Source organism: Neoarius graeffei, chromosome 21 (assembly GCF_027579695.1).
Source record: "Neoarius graeffei isolate fNeoGra1 chromosome 21, fNeoGra1.pri, whole genome shotgun sequence".
NCBI lineage: Eukaryota > Metazoa > Chordata > Actinopteri > Siluriformes > Ariidae > Neoarius > Neoarius graeffei.
The window spans coordinates 34,276,000-34,303,756 of NC_083589.1; the positions used below are offsets into that span (position 1 = coordinate 34,276,000).

A 27,757-nucleotide genomic window follows, 5' to 3' on the forward strand; every position below is an offset into this window, starting at 1 on the left:
TCTACCTTTCTTCTTTTTGCGGACATTTTTGGGGCTAAAGTCTTCTTGTGACCTGCTCGCAACAACATCAATTCGGTGTAGGCATCAGATCTACAGATCGGCTCGGGCTCCGGCGCCTGCTGGTGACGTCACACTGTGTGATTGGCTGGACCGTTTGAAGGATGACGTACAAGTTTGTGGTTGGTCTGGACAAATTACGGAAGTAGTTATTGCGGGATTAAGTTTCGTGCGATTTCATGTCATGTTCATGTCGCGCACATTGCGTTTTTGTTGAACACAACTTCAAAATAAAAGCAATGCACATTCAGTCCATGCATGAGGTAAAATTAGAAAATACGTTTATTTTGTAATTTCTAATTAACCTTACGTGTGCCGGTCAGAACGAACCAAAGGGCCGGATGTGGCCTGCAGGCCGTAAAATGCCCAGGTCTGATCTAAAGCCTAGGTCACAACCGGACGTATGATTTTTTGGCCGTGCGATTTTTGGCGTTTCCCAAATTGCTGGGGTTTTTTTGTTCGTGGAGAAAGACGCACGTTGGCCGTAAGTTTGTCTTGCAACCTGAAAAAAAAACCTAAGTGCCCATAGAATTTGTTTGACATGACAAAGAACCTCTGCGGCCAGTCTACGGCTCGAAAATCAGCACGTCACACGCGCGCCCTCCGTGCGTTTCTTGCGTTTTTTGCACGTAGGAGCATGTACGGCCGGTTGTGACCAAGGCTTAAAGTGGGCCACCTTGCACAGTAAATGTTGCAAGCTATATACGCTATACACAAGCTATATATAGAAGCGATATCCACCCTAGGAATACCGACCTATTTACCAGAAAGAATCCAAACGGCGAGGACTTTACCAAGAAGCAGCGACTTTTGTTGAACTGCTCATTAAGGCTTAATTAGTCCATAACTTCATTAATAATTGTCGTTAAGTAAATCTGGGTAGAAGTTCTATGCACCCTAGGTACCCCTACCTTCATGCCAGAAAGAATCAAAATCGGTGAAGAGTTGAAGGAGAAGCAGCAATTTGGGTGGAAACTGCTCGTTAGGGCTTAATTACTCCATATCTTCATTATTAATTGCAATTATGCAAATTTGGGTAGAAGCCATATGCACCCCATATACCTTCCTGTTAAAAAGAATAAAAATCACTGAAGAATTGAGAAAGAAGAAGCGATTTTCATGAAGTGTGGACGACGGACAACACACGATGGCCGGATGTGCTAATAAACCAAGCCAGTGCAGGTACAGTAGTTCCATTAAAAGATAATTGGGATAAGAACAGTGTTGTTTACTTTTCTCTATTAATAGGAATGCATCCCTTAGAAAGGGCACTCACTGGTAGACTGTTGGCGAACCACTGGACTCGCGTTGATTTCTAGATTCCTGTTAAAGGTGTGTCCAGTGAAATTGGCTTCACTTTTGATCGTCATCTAACGTGCGTTCATATTTTAAGTCAGAAGTTACAGAAGAATATGTTTTTGAGAGTTAAAATCGACCGCAAAGTTGGCATTCGAGCTGCCCCGCTGAGCCAGCCAGCCCTGAGTGCGTGACGTCACAGCGGTAACCGGTTTTAAGGCCGAGGCCTTTTACAGCTATAGACCAAAGTCATATAAATAAACATTTATGGTGAAAGTAAGAAATAGCGTTACCGACTCGCTCAACTAAGACTGATTTGACTTCATTGATTGTGGGTTGACTCTCATTAAAACAGGATGGGTGCAACATAACTTATGCAACATACATGTACATGCATGCATTTTCACTGATAAAACGTAAAAGGCTAATTAAATAATCAGATGAACTGAGACAATCACATTCTGAAGCAAATTAAATAATCTTAAACACACAATACAAGTTACATGGATTAATCTAAATGCAGGTAAACGACCAGTGGTGGTGTTTTTGTTGTTTTGTATCCAAATGCGAGTCGGAGCTGACCTGTCTGTGTTCTCGCTTCTTGAAGGCCGATTGTTTTGAAACAATCTGACTTTCAGCTGTTCGTTCAGTTCTCCGTTCATTCGCTTCTTCCATGTAAGGGCGAGATATTGCTGCTGAGGCAAGCGTATCCAGCGGAGAAATCAGACGGCTGGTCCACTCATTCTCCATTTTCTCCATACTGAGTACTCCGCCATTACTGCTCGGCTCAGGCAATCACTAAAACCCGGGACGGGATGTCACCGGTTTTAGCAACAACCATGGGGAGGTCACTGCCCGAGCGATGTCACATCCCATCCCGTTCCGTTCCGGGTTTTAGCAACAACCCTCGGCTAACACTCCGCGAGAACTGATGCAACTGAACTTACTTTCCTTTTCTTGTAGTTTTCTTTTCCTTTAATTGTTGGTACTGCACCCTCTTTCAATACGGGCTTATAGCCAACGCTCCTCAACAGATCAGAGGTCTCGTACGAGTCTTCAGTAAAATGTGCAGAGCAAAGGACAGACCGCTTCATCGGTGCCCAATGTGCCCATGAACTTCTCGCAAAACACGTCCAAATCTTTGCAGTTTGAACATTCTTGGGCCATGAATGCAACGTAAATCCACCTTCTGTCGTGTTGCTGCACCCGCCAGCAACACATCTACATGGCATGGGGAAAAAATGAACTCAAAATGGAAGCTCGGAGTTGCAGTCAGCTCTGTGTTTTAGTACAGCGGAAATGGCGATAAGACCAATAGACTTCCTGCGGTGACGTCACAGATGTCAAGGTCTGTATTAGATTTATTGTTAACACTTAAAACTTTTCCTGTGCCATTCTTGAGGTCTCAAGGCATTTATAAACAAAAAGTGAGGCCATGGTTCTGCGTATCTCTTTTAAGGGATTAAATGTTATTAAATTATTACACTACCAAGGGTTTATCAGTAATATTTATTGTTAGAGATGGCACTGGGGCGGCACGGTGGTGTAGTGGTTAGCGCTGTCGCCTCACAGCAAGAAGGTCCGGGTTCAAGCCCCGTGGCCGGCGAGGGCCTTTCTGTGCGGAGTTTGCATGTTCTCCCCGTGTCCGCGTGGGTTTCCTCCGGGTGCTCCGGTTTCCCCCACAGTCCAAAGACATGCAGGTTAGGTTAACTGGTGACTCTAAATTGACCGTAGGTGTGAATGTGAGTGTGAATGGTTGTCTGTGTCTATGTGTCAGCCCTGTGATGACCTGGCGACTTGTCCAGGGTGTACCCCGCCTTTCGCCCGTAGTCAGCTGGGATAGGCTCCAGCTTGTCTGCGACCCTGTAGAACAGGATAAAGCGGCTAGAGATAATGAGATGAGATGAGACATAATTCCAAATCTATTCCATGTGTTATTTCATAGTTTTGAAGTCTTCAGTATTGTTCTACAATGTAGAAAATAGTCCAAATACAGAAACACCTATGAATGAGTAGTCGGGGTGTACAAACTTTTGACTGGTATTGTGTGTATATCCCATTATTTAAATGTGTACCATAACATTTTGGCTTTTTAATTGGCACGTGAATTTTCCACCCAGAGAACGTATTCGAACAACTTGGATATTATGTGGTTGTAGTTTTAGTATAGGTAATCGTATGGGGCCGAGTAAAATTTAAGGATTAATTTCACGAGTGATTTCGAAGTTTTGAAAATTCGACTCGGGCAATTTCAAAACTTTCAAATCACAGGTGAAATTGATCCTTAATTTTATGAGGAACCATACGATTATTTGTTTATAATATATAGGGCCAAATTCATACTACGGAAGCCATTCAAGTTCACAACATTTGTCATTCACGTTTTCTGAACCAATCAGGGCGCGAGACTATCTTGCACGTTTGAATCAGTTTCTAAAGCGTCTTTCATCATGACACGGCGACACGACACGAGGACCGCATTTCCACAGAATATCATCTTGTTTCGTCAGGCTTTTGGACTTGTTTGGCTTTTTACCCATTCCAACGAACTAGCCAATAGCATTTCAGAAATACGGCCCCGTGTTAAGGAAAAAAGCCCTCCTTGATTGACCAATCAGAATTGAGTAATTTGGCCCTATGTATTATAAGCTACTGTAATAAAAATAACAATAATGATAATAAAAATCCGACCCTTTATTAGATGATGTTGGCTGTATGGAGAGAACAACTTTTTTGACCAGCATGGTTTTGTCAATGTCTATCTCATCTCATCTCATCTCATCTCATTATCTCTAGCCGCTTTATCCTGTTCTACAGGGTCGCAGGCAAGCTGGAGCCTATCCCAGCTGACTACGGGCGAAAGGCGGGGTACACCCTGGACAAGTCGCCAGGTCATCACAGGGCTGACACATAGACACAGACAACCATTCAGGTGGGGTTTACATTAGACCGTATCAGCGGATCATCAGATTAACGTTTTTAAAACGATTAGCGTGCACACAGCAACGCCAATACACGATTCGCATGCACACAGCAATGCCAATACACGGATACGCTCGGCTCCGCAGGCATCCTGCGCTCCAAATCACTCCGCCCTGAACAGCGAGTGCCCTCTGGAGGGTGCGCACTCCGGCCCTGCACAGCTCACAGAGCGCGCGAGTGAAGCGCACGAGCAGTGATTCGGGACTGAGCCGCTGTGTGTGTGATCCCAGTGCATATCGGGCATGTGCGTCACTTACCACTTGCAAGTGGAAGGATGGCAAGCCTAAAGACAATCATAACTACACAATGGGCAGTATTTGCATCAGTATTTGCAGTATTTTCATACTTTTATACTCTTTAATGAAAGGTGATACAAGGCGGAAGTCCGCGCCGTTTTTCAGCAGTCGCGTCACATGACCAACGCCAGCGAATCAGGAAGGTGGATGTCACAGTGACGTCGTCCAATGACGACGCCAGCTAGAGCTCAGCACAGCGTATCCGCGTATTCTCAATGTTTACACAGCACCGGACCAGACACGATCTGGATTGAATACGTGGACCCTGGCGAATTCCCGTTTCCCGGCGTTTCCAGGCGTTTTAATGTAAACGGACAGTGCATCCGCGAAGAAAACGAGACAGATACGGTCTAATGTAAACTTGGCCTCACACTCACATTCACACCTACGGTCAATTTAGAGTCACCAGTTAACCCAACCTGCATGTCTTTGGACTGTGGGGGAAACCGGAGCACCCGGAGGAAACCCACGCGGACACGGGGAGAACATGCAAACTCCGCACAGAAAGGCCCTCGCCGGCCACGGGGCTCGAACCCGGACCTTCTTGCTGTGAGGCGACAGCGCTAACCACTATACCACCATGTCACCCGTCAATGTCTAATATATTGTTAGAAAAAAAAACAGAACCACCATCTTACATCGATATTTTTGTCCAGTTTATTCACTAAATATTTGTTAGAAAGTTGAAAACCGTGACCTTATGAGGAAATATTATAATATTTATGTCCAAATGGATGCTTGTGTGGCGTTTAAAGAGTTAGAAAGAAGCTAACAGTGAACCAGAGACTGGATGCTGTGCTGGCTTCCATTTATTGTTAGCCATGTTAGCATGTGATTCAAGCTAAATGAGATTAAGGGGTGGGTGTGTGTGTGTGTGTGGTGGGGGAGGTGTTGGATATATTGGTGATCAAGACACATTTCTTTGTCAGACAGAGACTTGTGTAGCATGTAAACAGTTAAATTGAGGCAGATTATGTTGACTTTATTTGTTGTTAGCCATGTTGGCATACCTCAAGCTCTCTCTCTCTCTCTCGGAGATATTGGTAATGAAGACACACAATGCTCTGTATGTGTCTAATTCAAGATAAAATTAGAAGTAATCCAAGTTCTAAAAGCATTTGGTTAAAATAGTTTGAGAATGTCTCACAGTCAGTCTGACTCCCGTCTGAGCTTGATGTATGCATTTGTGTGTGTGTGTGTGTGTGTGTGTGTGTGTGTTAGTTAGAACAGTGCGAGCACAATCTGGGCAGCTCTCAAGGCCGAGTGACAGCACGAACAAAAGCAGCTCAGTTCTCAGTAAGAGCTCCATCTCTTCATCTCTCTCCAGTTTCTCGAGCTGTACTGAAAGACCTGATGAATCTGATCCTGGATTAATGATCCACCTCACATTTTTGTTTGATACTTCTACCTTCCTTCATCCAGTGTTCGGCGTGTGTGAAAAATCAGTTGTCCGTTAATGAATACCGAGAGGACAGTCACGGGCTGAGTGGGTCAGATGTTCAGACATTGCAGTCTGTGTAGGAGATGTCTGGAGCTCGCTTTATTTATTTATTTAATTAATTAATTTGGAGCATTTGGAGGTTCAGTGAATATTATCCCATTTGAAAGGCCGAGATTGCGAAACGTCACCGAAGTTGGGCAATTCCAAAGGATGGGAAAAAGCGTACTGTTATTCTGACTCGAGTGCACCGACACATTGCCATGTTGTTTACTAAATAAAACCACTGATTGAAATTGTTCGCTAATATTAGCCAGCATGAGCATATGGTCCATTCTGTAATTGCGGGCACATTTCAAGCGTTGACTCTGTTCGTCATCGTCGACTCCGTTACCGTTGACAGAATCGACGATAACAGAGTTGACATTTCCCACCATTTTGTGTCTTAACTCCACATGCGAACCTCAAACTAGCTACCACACGGCGTGTACCGTATAAAAACAGAATTTTATGGATTTTAATCCTATTGTTTAAAAAAAAAAAACGAGTGAGAGATTCACTCCAGTATCACAATAACAGATTTGACGAATAATTAATCTACTGTTGGTGTATCTGCAACTCTTTTTTTTTTTCTCTTTCTCCAAATTAACGAGAGAAGAAACATAACATACCTCACTGCCTTTCTGAAGTTTCCCGCCAGAGGAAGTGACCTCTCTCGGTGCGGGTGTCATGTGTGTTATTAAAAGTCTTTGCGTTTTTTTATGCGGTTTTATAACAGGGTTAACAGAGTTGACAAGAACATTGGGATGGATTAAAAAAAAAAATTCTTACTGAAACTTCACATAATACAGAAAATAGACTTTCTGTGCAATTGATTTTATAACAGTTCATTGAATAAGCCCCCAAAACAGATTGTTCGACTGAATCACTTCATGTTTATTCAAGTTGAATGTATGTATCAGGAGTCGAAGACCGTCAGTAATGTGGGGGGAGGGGTGGGAGCCATTTAGTCAATGTTTTATGGATAAATTGGGTCTAAAATGTACGTCAAGCACTGCTATTGGTGAAATTGTGTCATGATTTGCATTATTGTTCAAAACTGACTCAATGAATATTTCTTTTGTGAAAAATAAAAAAAGGTTTATCTCGGAGACACGAAATGTACCCCGAATTCTAGAATGAACCATATACAGTGTGGGGAAATCCGTATTCGGACACTTTTTTGTGTTTTGTTGTTCGGACAATGTCTTTTAACTTATTGATATGAACAAAAAATGTACTTGTATCCATAAACCACATGGCCAAAAGTATGTGAACGCCTGACCATCACATCCCTGCATGCTTGTTTTCATTTATTTCAAAATCATGGGCATCATGTATATAGTGCAGGTTCCTCCTTTGCTGCTATAACAGCCTCCACTCTTCTGGGAAGGCTTTCCACTCAATTTTGGCACGTTCATTCAGCCACAAGAGCATTAGTCAGGTTGGGTGAGGAGGCTTATGTCGGGGTAAAGAGGCCTGGGGTAGAGCCAGTATTTCAGTTCATCCCAAAGGTGTTCAGTGGAGTTGAGGTCAGGGCTTTGTGCAGGACGTTGGAGTTCTTTCCAACCAACCTTGGCAAGCCATTACTTCATGGACTTTGCTTTGTGCACAGGGGCTTTGTCATGCTGGAACAGGTTTGGGCCTCTTGGTTTCAATGAAGAGAAATTGCAATATTATAGCATGCAAAGACATCCGATACAGTTGTGTGCTTCCAACTCTGTGGCAAGAGTTTGGAGAAGAACCATGTATGGTTGTGATGGTCAGGTGTTCACATACTTTTGGCCATATAGAGCATGTTCAAAAAATGAAATTGATCGCGAAAACAAATCGGACACCACAAATTACCAACATTAGTACTTTTGTTGCAAAGTTGTTGGTTGTAAGTACATCTTCGAGACGTTTATGGTAAGAAGCAGGTAGATTTTTGAAGCATCATGATTCAGTGTTGGCTTGTTCCTTTTGGTTAAATTTCTTCAATTCCCAGAGTTTACGAGTTGAGTATGAACTCGGTCAGAATTTCAAAACCCTCCATAAATTTCCAAACGGGTTCAAGTCAGGAGATTGGCGCGGCCATGCAAGGTCTTCTTGAGTTATTTTGACTTCATGTTTCAGGGATGTCGTCTTTCCCACATCTCTTATCCAGATTCATTTTCTGAACTGATGAAACTGATGAAGCATTTTACTCTAATATGTCCCGGTACATTGCTCTGTTCATGATTTCTTTTATGACTTGTAATGCCCCAGAGCTGTTTGCACTAAAGCAGCCCTCATATCATGATACCCCGACCTCCATACTTCACTGTGGGTGTTGAGTTCTTGGGATCATAAACGCAGACATTCTTTCACCAAACACGAGCTGAATTATTGCCAAAGATTTCTTTCTTCTTCTTTTTTTTTTTTGTTTTGTCTCTTTGTTCCAAAAGAGGTCTGATTTTAGAAATCAGAAATGGTTTTGTGTGTGATTTTGAGTGGACGATTGCGGTGCGGTGCAGTTCAGTGTTTGTTTTCTGTGTAACGGTTGTTCCTGCTGCTTTTAGACCATGCTGAAACTGGTTTTGAATGACCGCTGTTTTCTTATCGTTAGTCCGAGAGCATGCTGTAAATCTTTCTGGGGGACGATGAATTGCACTTCCGTGAACTTTCCATTAAAAACTAAGCTGAAGCAATTCATCACTGGCAATTCCATTATAAACTAAAATGTAGGCGCAGTTTAAAAAGAAAATGGACGTCCAGTATGACATTTTTGTTGTCAGTAGCCTCAGCTAGATTTGGTCAAAACTCCTAAAGTACAGAAAAATCGTGGCTGTTGGAAAGTTTAATGCATGGGTGTCAAACTCTGGCCCGCGGGCCAAATTTGGCCCGCAGTGTAATTATATTTGGCCCACGAGGCAATCCCAAATGACTACTCGTCGGATTTGTGTATACAGCGCATTCACCGCTAATACTACAAATCCCATAATGCTCTGCTGTTGTTTTGGCGCGTCAATCAGGACAGGACCCAGAAACGCAGTAGGACGTCCAAACGTTCAACAACAAATGGACAGTTGCCATAGCGACTTCACGCTACAACTTTCATCGTGCTACCCCTTCCCAAAAATGGCGAAAAGAAAGGCAGAAAACCAGAGCTTTCTGGACAGGTGGGAGGAAGAATACCTTCGCTCGATACTGAGGGTTTCCTCAGCTCAGAGCCTGAGCCCAGACATTGATGAACTAGCATCCAAGAAGAGATGCCAGGTATCTGGCTTGGGCACATCAGATTAGATCAGTGTGTAGCAAACTGAGCAATAATTAACCTTTTCTTTATGCACTTTTTCTTGCTACTCCTTGGTTGATTGATTTATTATCTCATCTCATCTCATTATCTCTAGCCGCTTTATCCTGTTCTACAGGGTCGCAGGCAAGCTGGAGCCTATCCCAGCTGACTACGGGCGAAAGGCGGGGTACACCCTGGACAAGTCGCCAGGTCATCACAGGGCTGACACATATGCCGCTTTTGCACTACCAACGCGGCTGAGTTGGGCTGAGTCGGGCTGAGCGGGGCTGTTGGGGTTGCATTTCGACTACAACCGCGCTGAACCGTGCTGGCTGGAAGTGAGTGGACACATGGGGTGGAGTTAGCGAAAGTGGGTGGACGTCACGTGATGTCGTTAGGCGGCGCAAACAGTGACATCAGTGATCTTTTAAGCGGTAGTCTCACGACCCGGATAGTAAACAATAAACATGGAGGACATGGAGTCGTTAGTGTTGCTGGTCTTGGTGCTGTGGCTTGTTGTCACCGACAACGCCAAAAGATACTGGCAAGAGCGTATAGATGAGGCGAGGCGCATAAGGCTTCAGAAATTCTCGTAATTCGTAATTCTCCTTCTTCCAGGTTTACGGTGTTTACAGATCCCAGCGTGCTCGCGGGGCGTGTGTGGGCATGTGAGGACACTCCTCCTCACCAATCAGTGCACAGGGGAGTGTCTCCTCACGCCCCTAGCCCCACTCAGCTCGGTTTGGCTCGCTTCAGCCCCACTCCAAAACCGTGCGAGTTTTGGGAGCTGAGCAGGGCTGAAGCGAGCTGAGTCGTGCTGCTTTGAGGTAGTCGAAACGCGAGCCGTGTCGGGCTGAAGCAAGCTGAAAAAGGGTAGTGGAAAAGGGCCAATAGACACAGACAACCATTCACATTCACACCTACGGTCAATTTAGAGTCACCAGTTAACCTAACCTGCATGTCTTTGGACTGTGGGGGAAACCGGAGCACCCGGAGGAAACCCACGCGGACACGGGGAGAACATGCAAACTCCACACAGAAAGGCCCTCGCCGGCCCCGGGGCTCGAACCCAGACCTTCTTGCTGTGAGGCGACAACGCTAACCACTACACCACCGTGCCACCCTGATTTATTATTGTTTTATTTTTAAAATTATTAGCCTGTGGAAAAAGTTTATTTTGATATTTAAATCAGAAGGCTGCAAATAGAAAAGAGGCATACTATTTTTATTTAAATTTCATTTAATAAATTAATGCCATTGATTTTTTTTTTTTTTTAATTTGAAATTCGATTTAGCATGTCTGCACTATTGTTATATATTGTATAGTAATAAGCGTTGCTTGTTCCATATTCAATGTTAAAGCAAAACTTGTTTGGGTCCATATTAAAAGGTTCATTTGTTCAATGTTGGCCCGCGACTTTGTTCAAGTGTTACATTTTGGCCCACTGTGTATTTGAGTTTGACCCCCCTGGTTTAATGATAATCAAATAATTTGTTTGGCGAGTTAGTCATCTTTGCAGTCAGTGCTTCACATCCTGGTCTGTTTTGCAGTAAAGACTGACTGGCTGCACATGATCCCTTGTGTATCTTCAAGGCATGGCAAATATTTAGCCCGCAAGTGTGCATACAGCCACTGAAAGCGGACCTTGGGTATTTCATAACCCAATAATACCGATCCTTTTCAGAATTTGTGGGCAGTGTAGTGCTGTGCGTGAGGAAACCGTGGCAGTGTGATCTGAGCTCACTCATTAGTTTAACTCCATTACACCGGAGCCAGAATAGTGAATCATGTTTCTGCACTGGACCTGGAGTTCATTATGTGGTTCTGGCTTTGAAAAAGACACCAGTACACACTTACACACTGTTCTGCAAAGCCACACTGGATCATTAAAGCCTTGCACATAACACCCACTCAGCATGTGTGTGTACGGGGTGCGGGAGGGGGTGGATGTGTGCTGGTGCAGAAACTAAACAGTAAGACATGACAAATTCTCTCTCCGAAAGGTTCGTGATGCTCTTCTCTCACTGCCTAATGATAGAAGTTTTAGTTTTAAAAATATTAACGATCACTTCCATGCTGCGCAAGCTATGCATATTCATCTCTTTTCTTCTCTTTGAAATGTTATTGTCAGCATCGTAGAAAATTACAGGCTTTATAATGATTTTTGAAAAATGTTTCTTTTCACCAACAAGCGAAGCATTTTTAAAGTCTTCTCTTCTGACTGCAGTACAGGTTCATCACGGGCATTCGGATAGCCGCTAACTGATTACGGACAGAATCGAATTATGGTTCTTCTGATTTCCTTCATCAAACTGGTGCCACAAAGTTTGAAGCACACAGTTATCTAGAACGTCTTTGTATGCTGTTGGGTGATAATTTCCCTTCACGAGAACTAAGGTGGGGTTTACCTTAGACCGTATCAGTGGATCATCAGATTAATGTTTTTAAAACGATTAGCGTGCACACAGCAACGCCAATACACGATTCGCGTGCACACAGCAACGCCAATACACGGATACGCTAATCACATGACTAATTCGGCACGTAAGTTGAAATCTGTCAGTGCGGCTCATCGCTTCCTCCTCAGCGGCTGCGCTCCAAATCACTCCGCCCTGAACAGCGAGTGCCCTCTGGAGGGTGCGCACTCCGGCCCTGCGCAGCTCACAGAGCGCGCGAGTGTAGTGCACGAGCAGTGATTCGGGACTGAGCCGCTGTGCGCAAGTCACTTACCACTTGCAAGTGGAAGGATGGCAAGCCTAAAGACAATCATAACTACACAATGGGCAGTATTTGCATCAGTATTTGCAGTATTTTCATACTTTTATACTCTTTAATGAAAGGTGATACAAGGCGGAAGTCCGCGCCGTTTTTCAGCAGTCGCGTCACATGACCAACGCCAGCGAATCAGGAAGGTGGATGTCACAGTGACGTTGTCCAATGAGACGCCAGCTAGAGCTCAGCACAGCGTATCCGCGTATTCTCAATGTTTACACAGCACCGGACCAGACACGATCTGGATTGAATACGTGGACGCTGGCGGATTCCTGTTTCCCGGCGTTTCCAGGCATTTTAATGTAAACGGACAGTGCATCCGCGAAGAAAACGAGACAGATACGGTCTAATGTAAACTTGGCCTAAGAGGCCCAATCCTATTCCAGCATGACAATGCACCTGTGCACAAAGCAAGCAGCATGCGTGTTTAGGTTGGAGTGGATGAACTGGAATGCTGACTTCCTGGTCCCAGGCCTCCTCAACCAACATCAGTATTTGGCCTTACTCGTGCTCTTGTGGCGGAATGAGCAGAAATCCTCATCGCTACGCTCCAAAATCTAGTGGAAAGCCTTCCCAGAAGACTGGTGGTTAATATTACAGCAGGAGGGGACTAAATCTGGAGTGAAATGCTCAACAAGCCCTTTTGGCTGTGATGGTCAGGTGTCCGCAAACTTTCGCCCATCTAGGCATTCACTGTGTGAGGAATTCACACTTAACTAGACGTTTTAGGCTGATCGATTTTTACCACCATGTTTGTGAAACCGACTCCTGATCCACCAAGTATTTTACAGCCGGATAGCTGATTGATGGATGTTGACCAATCAGACTGAAGCTATTTACATATTTAAATTTCAATGCACAGTGCAAAATCCATGCTAAAACCGGATGGGGGGGGGGAAAGAACCAAGGCATTTTTTTTCCCCCCACTTTTCTTTACTTTTCTCTGACGGCTGATCCGACTTTTACAGCTAACAAACTCGTAGCGTTAACCGTATTGTTGCTCCTGTAGCAAGTGACATGAATAACTTTCTAGAAAATTAGCGCACATCTACTGCCTCAGCTGTTAGCATTAGCTAGTGCTAAACAGCCCAAACATATAACTATCTTTTAAATACACTACCGTTCAAAAGTTTGGGGTCACTTTGAAATGTCCTTATTTTTGAAAGAAAAGCACTGTTCTTTTCAATGAAGATCACTTTAAACTAATCAGAAATACACTCTATACATTGCTAATGTGGTAAATGACTATTCTAGCTGCAGATGTCTGGTTTTTGGTGCAATATCTCCATAGGTGTATAGAGGCCCATTTCCAGCAACTATTGCCGCTTTTCCACTACCAACGCGGCTGAGTCGGGCTGAGCCGTGCCGTGCTGAGTCGAGCTGAGTGGGGCTGTTGGAGTTGCATTTCGACTACAACCGTGCTGAACCGTGCTGGCTGGAAGTGGGTGGACACATTGGGTGGAGTTAGCGAAAGTGGGTGGACGTCACGTGATGTCGTTAGGCGGCGCAAACATTGACATCAGTGATCTTTTAAGCGGTAGTCTCACGACCCGGATAGTAAACAATAAACATGGAGTCGTTAGTGTTGCTGGTCTTGGTGCTGTGGCTTGTTGTCACCGACAACGCCAACAGATACTGGCAAGAGTGTATAGATGAGGCGAGGCGCATAAGGCTTCAGAAATTCTCGTAATTCGTAATTATTCTTCTTCCGGGTTTACGGTGTTTACAGATCCCAGCGTGCTCGCGGGGCGTGTGTGGGCATGTGAGGACACTCCTCCTCACCAATCAGTGCACAGGGGAGTGTCTCCTCACGCCCCTAGCCCCACTCGGCTCGGTTTGGCTCGCTTCAGCCCCACTCCAAAACCGTGCGAGTTTTGGGGGCTGAGCAGGGCTGAAGCGAGCTGAGTCGTGCTGCTCTAAGGTAGTCGAAACGCGAGCCGTGTCGGGCTGAAGTGAGCTGAAAAAGGGTAGTGGAAAAGGGCCATATCATTCCAGTGTTCTAATGGTACAATGTGTTTGCTCATTGCCTCAGAAGGCTAATGGATGATTAGAAAACCCTTGTACAATCATGTTAGCACGGCTGAAAACAGTTGAGCTCTTTAGAGAAGCTATAAAACTGACCTTCCTTTGAGCAGATTGAGTTTCTGGAGCATCACATTTGTGGGGTCGATTAAATGCTCAAAATGGCCAGAAAAATGTCTCGACTATATTTTCTATTCATTTTACAACTTATGGTGGTAAATAAAAGTGTGACTTTTCATGGAAAACACAAAATTGTCTGGGTGACCCCAAACTTTTGAATGGTCGTGTATATATATTCTCCAAAGATTACAGTCAGTGCGTTTACATGCACATCCAAATCGAGCTGCTGTCAGTAATCGAGCTAAGGGTCCCAGCAGGGTGCCAGAGAAATCCAATCCTACATGCACACAAGGAAATCGAGCTATTGTGTGAGGTGCATTGTGCACCCGAGCCACAGGTGGCGCTACACGCCCCATCGTGTTGGTACACTTCCGGTTGTCGTCATGAAGAAGAGGAGTGATTTCCACTTTACATTCACACCACATGTCATTGCCACCTGTTGGCTACAAACTGTCCTGCGCAGACCACTGTTTTGTAAGACAACTTCATCTCATCTCATTATCTCTAGCCGCTTTATCCTTCTACAGGGTCGCAGGCAAGCTGGAGCCTATCCCAGCTGACTACGGGCGAAAGGCGGGGTACACCCTGGACAAGTCGCCAGGTCATCACAGGGCTGACACATAGACACAGACAACCATTCACACTCACATTCACACCTACGGTCAATTTAGAGTCACCAGTTAACCTAACCTGCATGTCTTTGGACTGTGGGGGAAACCGGAGCACCCGGAGGAAACCCACGCGGACACGGGGAGAACATGCAAACTCCACACAGAAAGGCCCTCGCCGGCCCCGGGGCTCGAACCCAGGACCTTCTTGCTGTGAGGCGACAGTGCTAACCACTACACCACCGTGCCGCCCGTAAGACAACTTATTTTGCACAATTGTATATTTTTCTAAAGTCCATTTTTTGCTTACAATTAAACTTGTGTCTTAATAAACACACAAAAAGTTCAATTGTAACATTTGTTTTTTGTCTCCTTGTTCCTCCTGACCTCTTCTGCTGCTCGCTACTACTACTGTTGTCATGCCGACCGAGGCTGTTGTGTTTCCCGCTTGTGGTCTCGTCACTCGTCACTTCCGGAAGGGAAGTAAGTAGCTCGACTACGTAGCTCGATAGGGTTTACATGCACTAAGTAGCTCGGCCACAATCGCATAATCTAGGTCGCGTAGCTCGATAACGAGAAATCCAGTTCGTTTCGATTTCAGCCGAGCTAAGGTGTATCCATGGCATTTAGAACTTCGATTTCAGTCAAGCTACGGCAGAAATTCGATTTTCTCCATGTGCATGTAAACGCACTCAGTGATTCAAATCCCACAAAACAACAAGAGTGGCGTACTGTGAATGCAGTGTAATTAATCCTTGTTGGCAGACGAGAAAAGTAAACGAAACTCAGGATATGCATTGCAGTTCTGTTGGTAAATAAAATGGCCAGCACTTTAAATAATATTCCACGTCCCCAGAAGAGGACTGGGATGTTACCCGAGTGTCGGTACACAGAAGGGAACCGTCAGGGCCTTCAGAGAAGGCCCAAATGTATCAGCATTTCAAATGCTATATTTAATTTCTTTCCTCTTTTCATAATTTCATTATAATTATTCTCTTCTAATTTTAATTTGATTTCATTTTCTATCAAATCTGCTTCAGAAATGAAAGGGTTACTGTCCTGAAAACATTAAAATCGAATTATCCAATGAGATTTGTTTGTTTGTTGTCTCTAGGCTGAGAAGAGTTTAGAGCTGGCTCACTCATTGGTTCGGACTTCATTGCTGGGAATAACCAAGGCCATGGCAGTGTATGTTTATGTAGGAAGCGACAGATGAATTAACCAATCAGATTTTGATTTATAATGGGAGGGACCAAAAATTCATCACCCTCGGCGTTCTCGAAGGCCAACACGAGCTTAACCGCGAATTGGTGCTGTCAGTGCAGCAGTGAAGTCATCTTCCAGCCGGTGTAGCGTTCATCAGTAGTGTTGGAGAATGTTAATAAAGTGGTCAAGCCAGTGCTGTCGAGAGCAAGTAGCACAGGCTAACGACAGAGAAACTAAGATTTCTGTCTCCAGACTCTTCTTCCACACACACACGCTCGCCACAGTATTTTTCACTCAGACTTAAGTATTCATTTCCCAGTGTAATTTACTCAGGGTTCCCGCGGGTCCTTAAAAAGTCTTAAATACAACTTTCGGTTTTCAAGGCCTTAAAACGTCTTAAATTGTTTGGAATGACTGGAATTTTCGAAAGGGAGGTATTAAATTTAATATTGGACCGAACGAGTGAAATGTCTCCATCCGGTTTGGGGTATTTTTTTAACCGTAATTTTAAAAGTGACCAGCGTACCTTTTGGGGACAGCATTGGTTCTGTGCGTCTTCTGTGCATTCCGTAGATCAAGAGCTAACGTTAGGAGGCTACTGGAGGAAGTGTGGTGCGGTGCAGTGGAGGCGGTGTGGTGCGGTGCAGTGGAGGCGGTGTGGTGTGGTGCAGTGGTTGTGAAGAGTGAGAGATGCGCAGGGAGCTTACGCAGGCGCTAGAAAGCGTTGATAATTATGGGAAGATGTCTGTTTAACGATAAGTGGTTGGGGGATGACAAATACCCTCAAAATAAGGAGAAGAATCGTTTGCGATAAAAAGCGCTGGATCGCACAAATGTGTTTAAAGACGATACTGCAGCGCTGGGGACACGGCGGACTGGGAAACTGGCTTTTCACGGACACGAGGCGCGCGTGCGCCTTAGAGGTCAAGCGCTCCGGAGTGAAACGCAGGGGAGTTCGCACATGCGCACAAGAGTCAGGTGGAAAATGGGGCTTATAGGAAATACTACTAATAATAATGATTAGCATCTTTTTTTACATAATTAACATTGTTTATTCTTTCGATTACGTTCATTATGTCTTATATTAAATATAGTTAGTTTTTTTTTTTTTTTCTTTTTTATCAGACATCTAATTTTTGGGTTTGTTTACCTGACATGTTTCGACGTACAACTTCCGTCTTCCTCAGAGTGTCACCGGATGTTAATTGGTGACGCATCTTTTATCAGCTCTCCCATACATGCTCTCCCATACCTGGAGTCACATCTTGCAGGGGACGAACAGACAGTATAAGGCGTGACCGACCTGTCAAACCAGACAGGAAGGCCACGCCTTCAGAAACAGCAGCTGATAAAAGATGCGTCACCAATTAACATCCGGTGACACTCTGAGGAAGACGGAAGTTGTACGTCGAAACATGTCAGGTAAACAAACCCAAAAATTAGATGTCTGATAAAAAAGAAAAAAAAAAACAAACTAACATTGTTTATTGTACTAAGTTTAATATAAATATATAAACAACCTTTATTTCAAAACTCAATTACAAAAAACTCCAGAAAATACAATAATTCTAAATATAGTACAATATAAATAATTTGTACAAAAAGTTTTTTAGTTTTATTACTTATCGTCGACAACAGTGTTTTTAATATAATAATAAGAATATTAACAACCACTAATAATAATTAGTAGTAATAGTAACTATTATTGATTATTAATCATTACTACTTATGAATTAGTGATTAATAAGTACTAGGGATTATTAAATGTTATAAAATTAAGTTATTAAAATAATTATTACAAATTATTAAAAAGTAGTAATTGGTAGAATACAAACATACTCATGGATTATAGATAATTTTTTTAAATAGATATAAAATAATTGTACTACTACTAATAATACACAATAATACTACTAGTAATACTTGTTAGTTATTATCAGTTCAATTGTTATATCAGTGTTCACTATTAAAAACAAATTATTATCTATAATCCATGAATAGTTTATCAATACTACTACTAATAATTACTACTTTTTTAATAATAATTTTAACTAATCTTAACTCAATTTTATAGCATTTTTATAATCACTACTTATTTATTATTATAGTTTAGTAGTTGATAATAATTACTAATTATTAAATTACATTGTGATAATCACTGCTTATTAATTAAGTAGTAATTAATAATACTGAATTATAATTGCTACTCTATTAATTAATATAGCTAATAAGTAGTGATTATTAAAATGTTATAAAATTGAGTTAATTTTTTTAATTATTAATAAAAAAGTAGTTTATTATTATTATTATTATTATTATTATTATTATTATTAGTAGTAGTAGTACAAACAATTATTCATGGATTATAGATAATAATTAATGATTATTTTTGAATAATAAACATTGATATAACAATTGCATTGATGATAATTAGTTTAGTTATTACAACACATTGATTAATATGGATAATGGTTATGAAAGGTGACAGTTGTTTTTCTGTGTTTAATGTAACGCTCTGATGATTGTATGACTGCAGAAACGGGTTCATGCTGTTTCCTGCTATAATGCAGAAGATACTCGAGAACTTCCTCAGCCAGCTGTATACTGTACCACACTCAGACTGATTTTGCTGTCGGACACAAAATGACACATCAGAGATAATCTTTGGGGATTGAAATAATGCCGGCTAAGGTTGTTCAGCTGGTTCTACTTGCCGTTTATTGTTTTCGTTTTTGAAATGATTCATGGTGTTTTCTCCAGTAAACCCCAGTCTTCTCCTTGCTGCTACAGTAGTTCTGCAGCCCAGAACACACGACTGTGCTTCAGCTGTTTGCATGTCTAACAGTTGCCATTGATGCACCCTGTTGTTCACCAATTGTGTGCATTCTTCTTAAAGTTAGTAAAAAAACTATTGCAGAAAACAGTTTTAAGTTGTCGTATTTATCGTTTTCTTTGCCGTGGTACAGTCTTAATTTTTCCATTTAGAGGTCTTGAAAAGGTCTTAAAAGTCTTTAAATTTGTACTTGAAAAATGTGCAGATACCCTGTTACTTATGGCCCTTTTCCACTACCCTTTTTCAGCTCACTTCAGCTCGCTTCAGCCCGACACGGCTCGCGTTTCGACTACCTCAAAGCAGCACGACTCAGCTCGCTTCAGCCCTGCTTAGCAACCAAAACTCGCACGGTTTTGGAGTGGGGCTGAAGCGACCCAAACCGAGCTGAGTGAGGCTGGGGGCGTGAGCAGACACTCCCCTGTGCACTGATTGGTGAGGAGGAGTGTCCTCACATGCCCACACACGCCCCGCGAGCATGCTGGGATCTGTAAACACCGTAAACCCGGAAGAAGAAGAATTACGAGAATTTCTGAAGCCTTATGCGCCTCGCCTCATCTATACGCTCTTGCCAGTATCTGTTGGTGTTGTCGGTGACAACAAGCCACAGCACCAAGACCAGCAACACTAACGACTCCATGTCCTCCACGTTTATTGTTTACTATCCGGGTCGTGAGACTACCGCTTAAAAGCTCACTGATGTCACTGTTTGCGCCGCTTAACGACATCACGTGACGTCCACCCACTTTCGCTAACTCCACCCAATGTGTCCACCCACTTCCAGCCAGCACGGTTCAGCGCAGTTGTAGTCGAAATGCAACTCCAACAGCCCCACTCAGCTCGACTCAGCCCAACTCAGCACGGCACGGCTCAGCCCAACTCAGCCGCGTTGGTAGTGGAAAAGCGGCATTAGTTACTTTTAAAATCAACATCGACAGCTACACACAACGGAGCGACCTGGCAGTACCGCTAATACCTTGCAAAATCCTTTGTCCCGTTTTTTTTTTTGGGTGTCTGACTAAGTTTTGGTTGAGCTCAAATCTCAGCTCTAATAGTATCAGTTCACCACTGTTGGTACACCAGGGCTGTTTAATGAGAACCGATGTTCCTTCTCCACCAAAACCGGCAAAACTTTGTAGCAAAACCGCTGCTGCATTCTGGTTGGTTCTGAAACCCGTGTAACTTCTTGGTGTTACGGACTCATCGGGGTCCACTGTCTAAGCCATGTTTCACAGAAACACAGCACGGAGCAGTTCTGAAAATACCTCTGTGTAGATAGCCAAGGAAGCAGGTCGTCCGTTTTATTTCCCAGAGACTAGACGTAAGCAAAAAGTATGACCGGGAGTGCTAACCAGGTGCTGGAGGCTCTGCTCTGCGCTTGCGTGGTGGCCTCAGGTTCCCGGGATAGCCCCCTTCTCCGGCCTGGCTCGCCATCACTCCAGAGTGGTGATGTAGTTTTGAGAAGGAGTCGAGCACATGAAGATTAAAATATCTCCTGTAACCCAGTTTGCCTCGCTGTATTAAGGTCACATGATCATAAATAGAAAACTAGGTAAAACTTGACTCTGATAGCTCTGCAATGTCGCACACACAGGAGCAGTTTTGCCGACTGTAGCTGGGACGTTGCCATCAGAAATAAACTCGGCCCACCCAGTTGTTCTGTCTTCTGAGGCTGGGGGTCGATGAAATGACGTGTCTTTGCTGCAGAGCCGTTCCTGTACTTGACTCGCTTAAACATAGTAGCTTTGAGACTTGCAAGAATAAAGTGGTGCCTTCGTTATAAAGCCAGTTCTCAAGCTGTGGGCGGAGATATCCAGATGAGGAGGCGGTATAATTCTAATGAGCTCCCCTTTTTAGGTAAGAAGGGGCGCCGGATCTGAACGGCTCGTTGAAGCACACGTGTTCTGAAATGGCCCGAAAGAAACCGAATGGGGGTTTTATTTCAGAGATTGCGAGTTGGTCCAAGCACTGAAAAAGTGATTTTTTTTTTCCCCATAGATAAAACTGAATGCATTTAAATTTCCGCTGTAATTATGCTTCGAATCAGCAATCAACCAAATTTCCACAGGTTTTAATGATAAACATTGCGTCTCTGAGCATTGTGAATACCAGAGTAGTGAGCTTTTGGACTGAACTCGACTCATCCCTAGCCTGGGCCCGCCCATCCTAAGCGTGACGCAACACGAGGGCCTGTTGCGAGCTTAGTCTGGCCAGGCAAGCTATCTCCAGCTTTTCCAAGCTCCGGAAAAATCGGGAGCCAATCAACTTTGAGCATCTCCAACGGCCCTGGGTGGAGGCGTGTTCAAGGCACTGACGTAGTAGAACTGCGACCGGAAGCCATAGATTGTTTACAGAATCATGCTGTATTGAAAGCATTCAAAAGGGAAGTTCTCATTGAAAACGGAGCAAAGAGCAGCCCTGGAGGTATTTATTGAAAGGAAGGACGTTTTTGCCTTGCTCCCGACCGGCTTCGGTAAGAGTTTAATCTACCAGTTAGCCCCGTCGCGTCGCATACGTCAGAGGAAAGAGTGATGTGATTGGTTTAAGCTTCGTCACAGCCTTTTCTGGCTTCGACCAGTAGCAAACTGAGGCATTTCAGGGAGGCGGGTCAACCACGGGCTCTGGGAAACGGTTGGGCTGAATATCTTGGCCAGACCAATAGCGCGTAGAGCTTTGAAGTCACGTTAGCCAGGCTAACTCATCCCCACTGTGAGCTCCTGTGTGAAAGGGGGATTTGTGAATATTGAGACTGGTGGAGTGATTTGTGTTGGGCTGTGCACACTTAGGATTAATGGAAAATCAGATTATGGCCAAAGTAATTAAATCTTATAGGCCTACTGTCACTTTTATTTTTCCAGTAGAATGTTGGTTCAAAAGGGGAAAAGATCGTGGGAGTTTTGTGAGACTGTGTGTGTGTGTGTGTGAGTGTGTGTGTGTCAGTCTCAGATGTTCCATCTGAGAGTTTGGTTAACCTTTTATGGCCTCAGATGTCTCTGTTCACAACGCCCACATCTGAGGGTGGGCTGGAGTCCAGCACCTTGTACCGGTGCCCACCAACATGTAGGCAATTAAAACACACTCCCTCCCTTTATCTATCCCTCGTTCACTTCATCCTTTGGTTCCTACCACATTGCATCTTTGCTTTCTCCAAACTCACTGCAGGTGGGGAAAAGTAAAGAAGCAGCGTGCAGGCTGAGGCGGGTTGCTCTGGGTAATGAAGGCCCCCAGTGCGGAGAAGAAAGCGCGCGCGCACACAAACTGTCAGGAATTTAATGTGTTCATTAAGTGAAACATTTCCTTTCTCTGGTCACTGTGGTTGCATTAATTAGATCCATGAAAGTGTGTGTGTCTGGCTTATACCTGCATTGTAAATGCACATAAACTGAGGCAGGGACTTTCCTGTGTACAGTAGTTTGGTGATTTCAGTAATGAGGTGTGTGTGTGTGTGTGTGTGTGTGTGTGTGTGTGAGGAGGTTTTTTTACAATGTAATTGCATGCGCTTGTATAGTGTGTTAATGTTTGTTAATAATAAACTGAATTTCTCTCTCTCTCTCTCTCTCTCTCTCTCTCTCTCTCTCTCTGTGTGTCTCTCTCTCTGTCTCTCTCTCTGTGTCTGTGTGTCTTGCGCTTGCTCTCTCCCCATCTCTTTGTCTCTCGCTCTCCGTGTCTGTGTGCATGTCTTTGTCTCTCTCTCTCTCTCTCTCTGTGTCTTTGTGCGTGTCTCTCTCTCTCTCTCTCTCTCCCCCCCTCTGTCTGTGTGTGTCTCTCTCTCGCTCTCTCTTTGTGTGTCTCTCTTTGTCTCTCTCTCGGTTTCTGTGTGCGTCTCTCTCTCTCTCTCCTCAGCTTCTGACGGAGAGCAGGATGCCGCTGTGAAGTTGGATCAGGAACGGGCCGAAATCGTAGCCAGATATGACAAGGTGAGAGTGAGGAGCAAACTCACATTGTTCCCATTCCCAACCGATCCCACATTTTTCCCATCATATAGAGAGCCTTCACCCTCTCCAGATGTGCAGCTCTTCTGAGCCCTACAGCCGTTACTATTTATCTGCTCCTGGCTTTCAGAGGTTTTTGTGAGCGTGTACACTGTGGTTATTCAGGGTAAACACACTTTCGGTTAAGAATGCATGGCTTTGTGCTAAACTGTTAGTGAACGGCTTTACTTGCTTGTTAACCATCTTAGCCTCGTAGCTCCAGCGCAAAACCTTAAATATGTCATTGGTACATTTAGGGGAAAAGGAAACTTTGTGCAAGTGTTATTTTTTGCTGAACTCTTCCTTTAATGGCCTGAATATGAGTGTTGTGTACCATGAAGATTGAATTGTCACTTAATTCTTCCTTATTAGCACTGCAGCAAATTTTGGTCACTTTTGCTCTCCTTAAACGACTGTAGCTCTGGTTTTCAAATATACTGTCTTGCAAAAGTCTTCATCCCCTTTGGTGTTTGTCAAGTTTATTTGTACAGCGCTTTTAACAATAAACATTGTCGCAAAGCAGCTTTACACAATTTGAATGACTTTAAACATGAGCTAATTTTATCCCTAATCTATCCCCAATGAGCAAGCCTGTGGCGACGGTGGCAAGGAAAAACTCCCTCAGACGCCATGAGGAAGAAACCTCGAGAGGAACCGGGACTCAAAAGGGAACCCATCCTCATTTGGGCAACAACAGACAACACGACTATAACAGTTTTAACATGAAGTCAGTTTCGTCGATGTTGTAACTCTTCATTGATGGAAACTTGAGTGCAAAACTGTTCATGACAACCGCAGTCCTAAAGTTAGCAAGTCAACTGTAGTCCTCAGCCATAAAAGCATTACTGTAAGAGTCCAGAGCATCCTCCAGGTATAACCCTCAACTGTCCTCATGGGGCCGTCCTTCACAGGAGCGATGCGATAAAACTCCGACCATACACAGGGCACCAGGATGGATCAAGCAGGTCCGAGGGGCAGAAGAGGCCAGCATCTCAATCCCAGGACCAACATGTAACTCAGAGGGACAGATTTGGGGGGGGGAACACAGGTTGTTAGGTATGCCCTAAAAATGACACAGGTATTAAATCTGTGTGGTAGGCTCGCAGAGACGAGAGTCTTGACATCAGGCATAACACACAACAATGGCATGTTAATATGGTTAAAAAATATGACCTGCTCTGGCTGGATGCTTGATTGGGTGATAGGAGCACACCCCTCAGCAATGATGGGATGCAGATGGGACCCTTAGGGCTGGCCAAGACAATTCAGTTACATTTCACCAGGTCTGGGACATGCGACAGAATGTCTGACGGCCGATTCCCTGCAGGCTACGATAGCCAGTCGAGGTCTCCACCCTCTCCACCAAAAGATTTCCTGTTGACTCCATGTAACTCAGAGGGACAGATTTTTTTTTTGGGGGGGGGGGAGAAAACACAGGTTGTTAGGTATGCCCAATGTCACCTGAATAAGTAGGAACAGTATACATATTGCACTGAGTACAAGCAGGGACTCCGACAACTAACTATGACAGCATAACTAAAAGGAGAGAGCCAGAAGGTAACACAGGCATGAGGGAGCCCCGGGACATAAAGCGGCCAGCCACTACACCGTCAACAAACTCGAGTGAGCAAGCGAGTGGGGACTGACAGCATCCATACATCCCAGTTTATCAAAACACTCTATATCTGAGGACCCTCCAGATCTACACCTTCACCTCATAAACACCATTAACAAAAGGCTTGACTAAACAGATATGTTTTCAGCCTAGACTTAAATGCTGAGACTGTGTCTGATTCCCGAACATTACTTGGAAGGCTGTTCCATAACAGTGGGGCTTTGTAAGAAAAGGCTCTGCCCCCTGATGTAGCCTTCACTATACGAGGTACCAGCAGATAGCCTGCACCTTTTGATCTAAGTAGGCGTGGCGGGTCATAGAGGAGCAGAAGTTCGTTTAGGTATTGTGTTGCGAGACCATTCAGTGCTTTGTATTTTATAATCAATACGAAATTTGATTGGGAGCCAATGCAGTGTGGATAAGACAGGGGTGATGTGGTCATATTTTCTAGTTCTAGTAAGGACTCTTGCTGCTGTCTTTTGAACTAACTGGAGCTTGTTTATGCACTTATTGGAACATCCAGACAGTAAGGGATTACAATAATCCAACCTGGAGGTAACGAAAGCATGGACTGGTTTTTCCGCGTCATGTAATTACATTAAATTTCTTATCTTAGCAATATTTCTGAGATGAAAGAAAGCTATCCGGGTGATGTTATCAATGTGAGTTTCGATGAGGTCTTTTACTGCTGCACGTGAAGAAACAGAAAGGCCATCCAGAGTTACTGTGTAATCAGAAAACCTACTTCTAGCTGCATGTGGTCCTAGTACAAGTACTTCAGTCTTATCAGAGTAAAGCAGAAGGAAATTAATAAGCATCCAGTGTCTAATGTCCTTAACACATTCCTCAGTTCTATTAAGCTGGTGTCTGTCATCTGGTTTTGCAGAAACATACAACTGTGTGTCATCAGCATAACAGTGGAAACTAATACAATGTTTACGAATAATATCACCCAGAGGTAACATATATAAAGAAAAAAGCAGTGGACCCAAGACAGAACCTTGTGGAACACCAAACTTTACCTCAGTACGTCTAGAAATATCACCATTTACATCAACATACTGATAGCGAGTTAGGGGAACAGTCAGGAGAGGGCTGTTCCCCTAACTCCCACAACATTTTCTAGTCTATCCAGAAGAATGGAATGATCAATGGTATCAAATGCTGCACTAAGGTCAAGCAACACAAGCAGCGAGACACAGCCCTGATCAGATGCCAACAGTAGGTCATTTACTACTTTAACCAAAGCTGTCTCTGTGCTATGATGAGGTCTAAATCCTGACTGATACATTTCATGGATGTTATTCCTATGTAAATATGAGCATAACTGCTGTGCCACAGCTTTTTCAAGGATCTTGGAGATAAAGGGGAGGTTTGATATTGGCTGATAATTGGACAGCTGACAGGGATCAAGGTCAGGTTTTTTAATCAGGGGTTTGATAACTGCTAGTTTAAAGGATTTGGGTACATAGCCAATCCTAAGAGAAGAATTTATTATTTTTAGAAGCGGTTCAATTACTTCAGGTATTACCTGTTTGAATAGACGTGTAGGTAAGGGATCTAGTACACAAGTTGAGGCTTTTGATGCCGAGATTAATGAAAGTAATTCAGTTTCTTTTAGGGGAGTAAAACATTCTAATTGCTGATCTGACACAGTTATATTGTTAACTACAGGGTCACTTTCATTGTCTAACCTTAAATTAGTAATTTGAATTTTTTGTCGGATATTCTCAATTTTGTCATTAAAAAAAATCATGAAATCGTTGCTATTACATACTGCAGGTGTGCATGTGTTGATAGTGGACTTATTCCTGGTTAATTTTGCTACAGTATTAAATAGGAATCTAGGATTATTTTTGTTACTTTCTATTAGAGAGGAGAGATATGTTGATCTAGCAGAACTAAGCGCTTTTCTATACTTCAGGAAGCTCTCCTTCCACGCTAATTTGAACGCTACCAATTTTGTTTGACGCCATTTATGTTCCAATTTTTGAGTGGTCTGTTTTAAAGTGCGAGTGTCATCATTATACCAGGGTGCTAATTTTTTGTCTCTGACCATTTTCCTTTTATGGTGGAATGTTGACTCTAAGCATTCAGTTGCCTGATCAAGTTCTGCAGGGGCTGACAGTGACCCAATCAAAGCTGATAACTCTGGGAGATCATTTATAAAGCTCTGTGCAGTAGTTGACGCGAATGTACGTTTAATACAGTAGCGTGGTGAGGTGCATATATTATTACTCAGACATAGTTTGAATGAGATGAGATAATGATCTGCGATAACTTCAGACTGTGGAAGTATGACTATATTGTCTATGTTTAACCCGAATGTTAGTATTATATCGAGGGTGTGACCACCATTATGGGTCGGTCCTATGACATTCTGATTAATCCCTACTGAATCTAAAATGGACACAAACGCTGTTTTTCAAGGGTCTTCTGGGTTATCGAAGTGAATATTAAAATCTCCGACAACTAAAGCTTTGTCTAAGGAAATAACCAGATCTGAGATAAAATCTGCAAATTCAGAAAGAAACTCAGAATATGGCCCCGGGGGCCTGTAAATAATAAGCAATGGAATTAACTGGGTAGACGTATTTTTCAAGGCTACATACACTGTATGAGTATGAAGAACTTCAAATGTATTCAATTTATAACCAGGTTTTTGTTACACCTAGATAATCATTATAAATAACTGCAATGCCTCCTCCTCTGCCAGTTAGACGAGGCTGGTGTATATAACTGTATCCAGGAGGACTCGCTTCATTTCATCTCATCTCATTATCTCTAGCCGCTTTATCCTTCTACAGGGTCGCAGGCAAGCTGGAGCCTATCCCAGCTGACTACGGGCGAAAGGCGGGGCACACCCTGGACAAGTTGCCAGGTCATCACAGGGCTGACACATAGACACAGACAACCATTCACACTCACATTCACACCTACGGTCAATTTAGAGTCACCAGTTAACCTAACCTGCATGTCTTTGGACTGTGGGGGAAACCAGAGCACCCGGAGGAAACCCACGCGGACACAGGGAGAACATGCAAACTCCACACAGAAAGGCCCTCGCCGGCCACGGGGCTCGAACCCGGACCTTGTTGCTGTGAGGCGACAGCGCTAACCACTACACCACCGTGCCGCCCCTCGCTTCATTTAATGCTATATATTCATTTGGCTTCATCCATGTTTCAGTTAAACAAAGTACATTAAACTCCTGATCAGTAATGAGTTCATTACTACTTTAAATGTAA

The 27,757-nt window shown here is 43.6% G+C and overlaps 1 protein-coding gene across 5 annotated transcripts in view; it reads left to right on the forward strand.

Moving 5' to 3' along the window:
- The window catches only part of usp6nl (USP6 N-terminal like), a 218,867-nt gene that overhangs the window by 97,611 nt on the left and 93,499 nt on the right, over nt 1–27,757 (forward strand). For 4 of the 5 annotated variants that reach the window (XM_060903023.1, XM_060903020.1, XM_060903024.1 and 1 more), the window contains one exon: nt 22,767–22,840. In XM_060903023.1, coding sequence (XP_060759006.1) covers nt 22,767–22,840 — 74 coding nt within the window. Of the gene's footprint in view, nt 1–15,277; nt 15,371–22,766; nt 22,841–27,757 lie in introns of those variants that run through there. The other variant, XM_060903021.1, reaches the window with a different exon arrangement.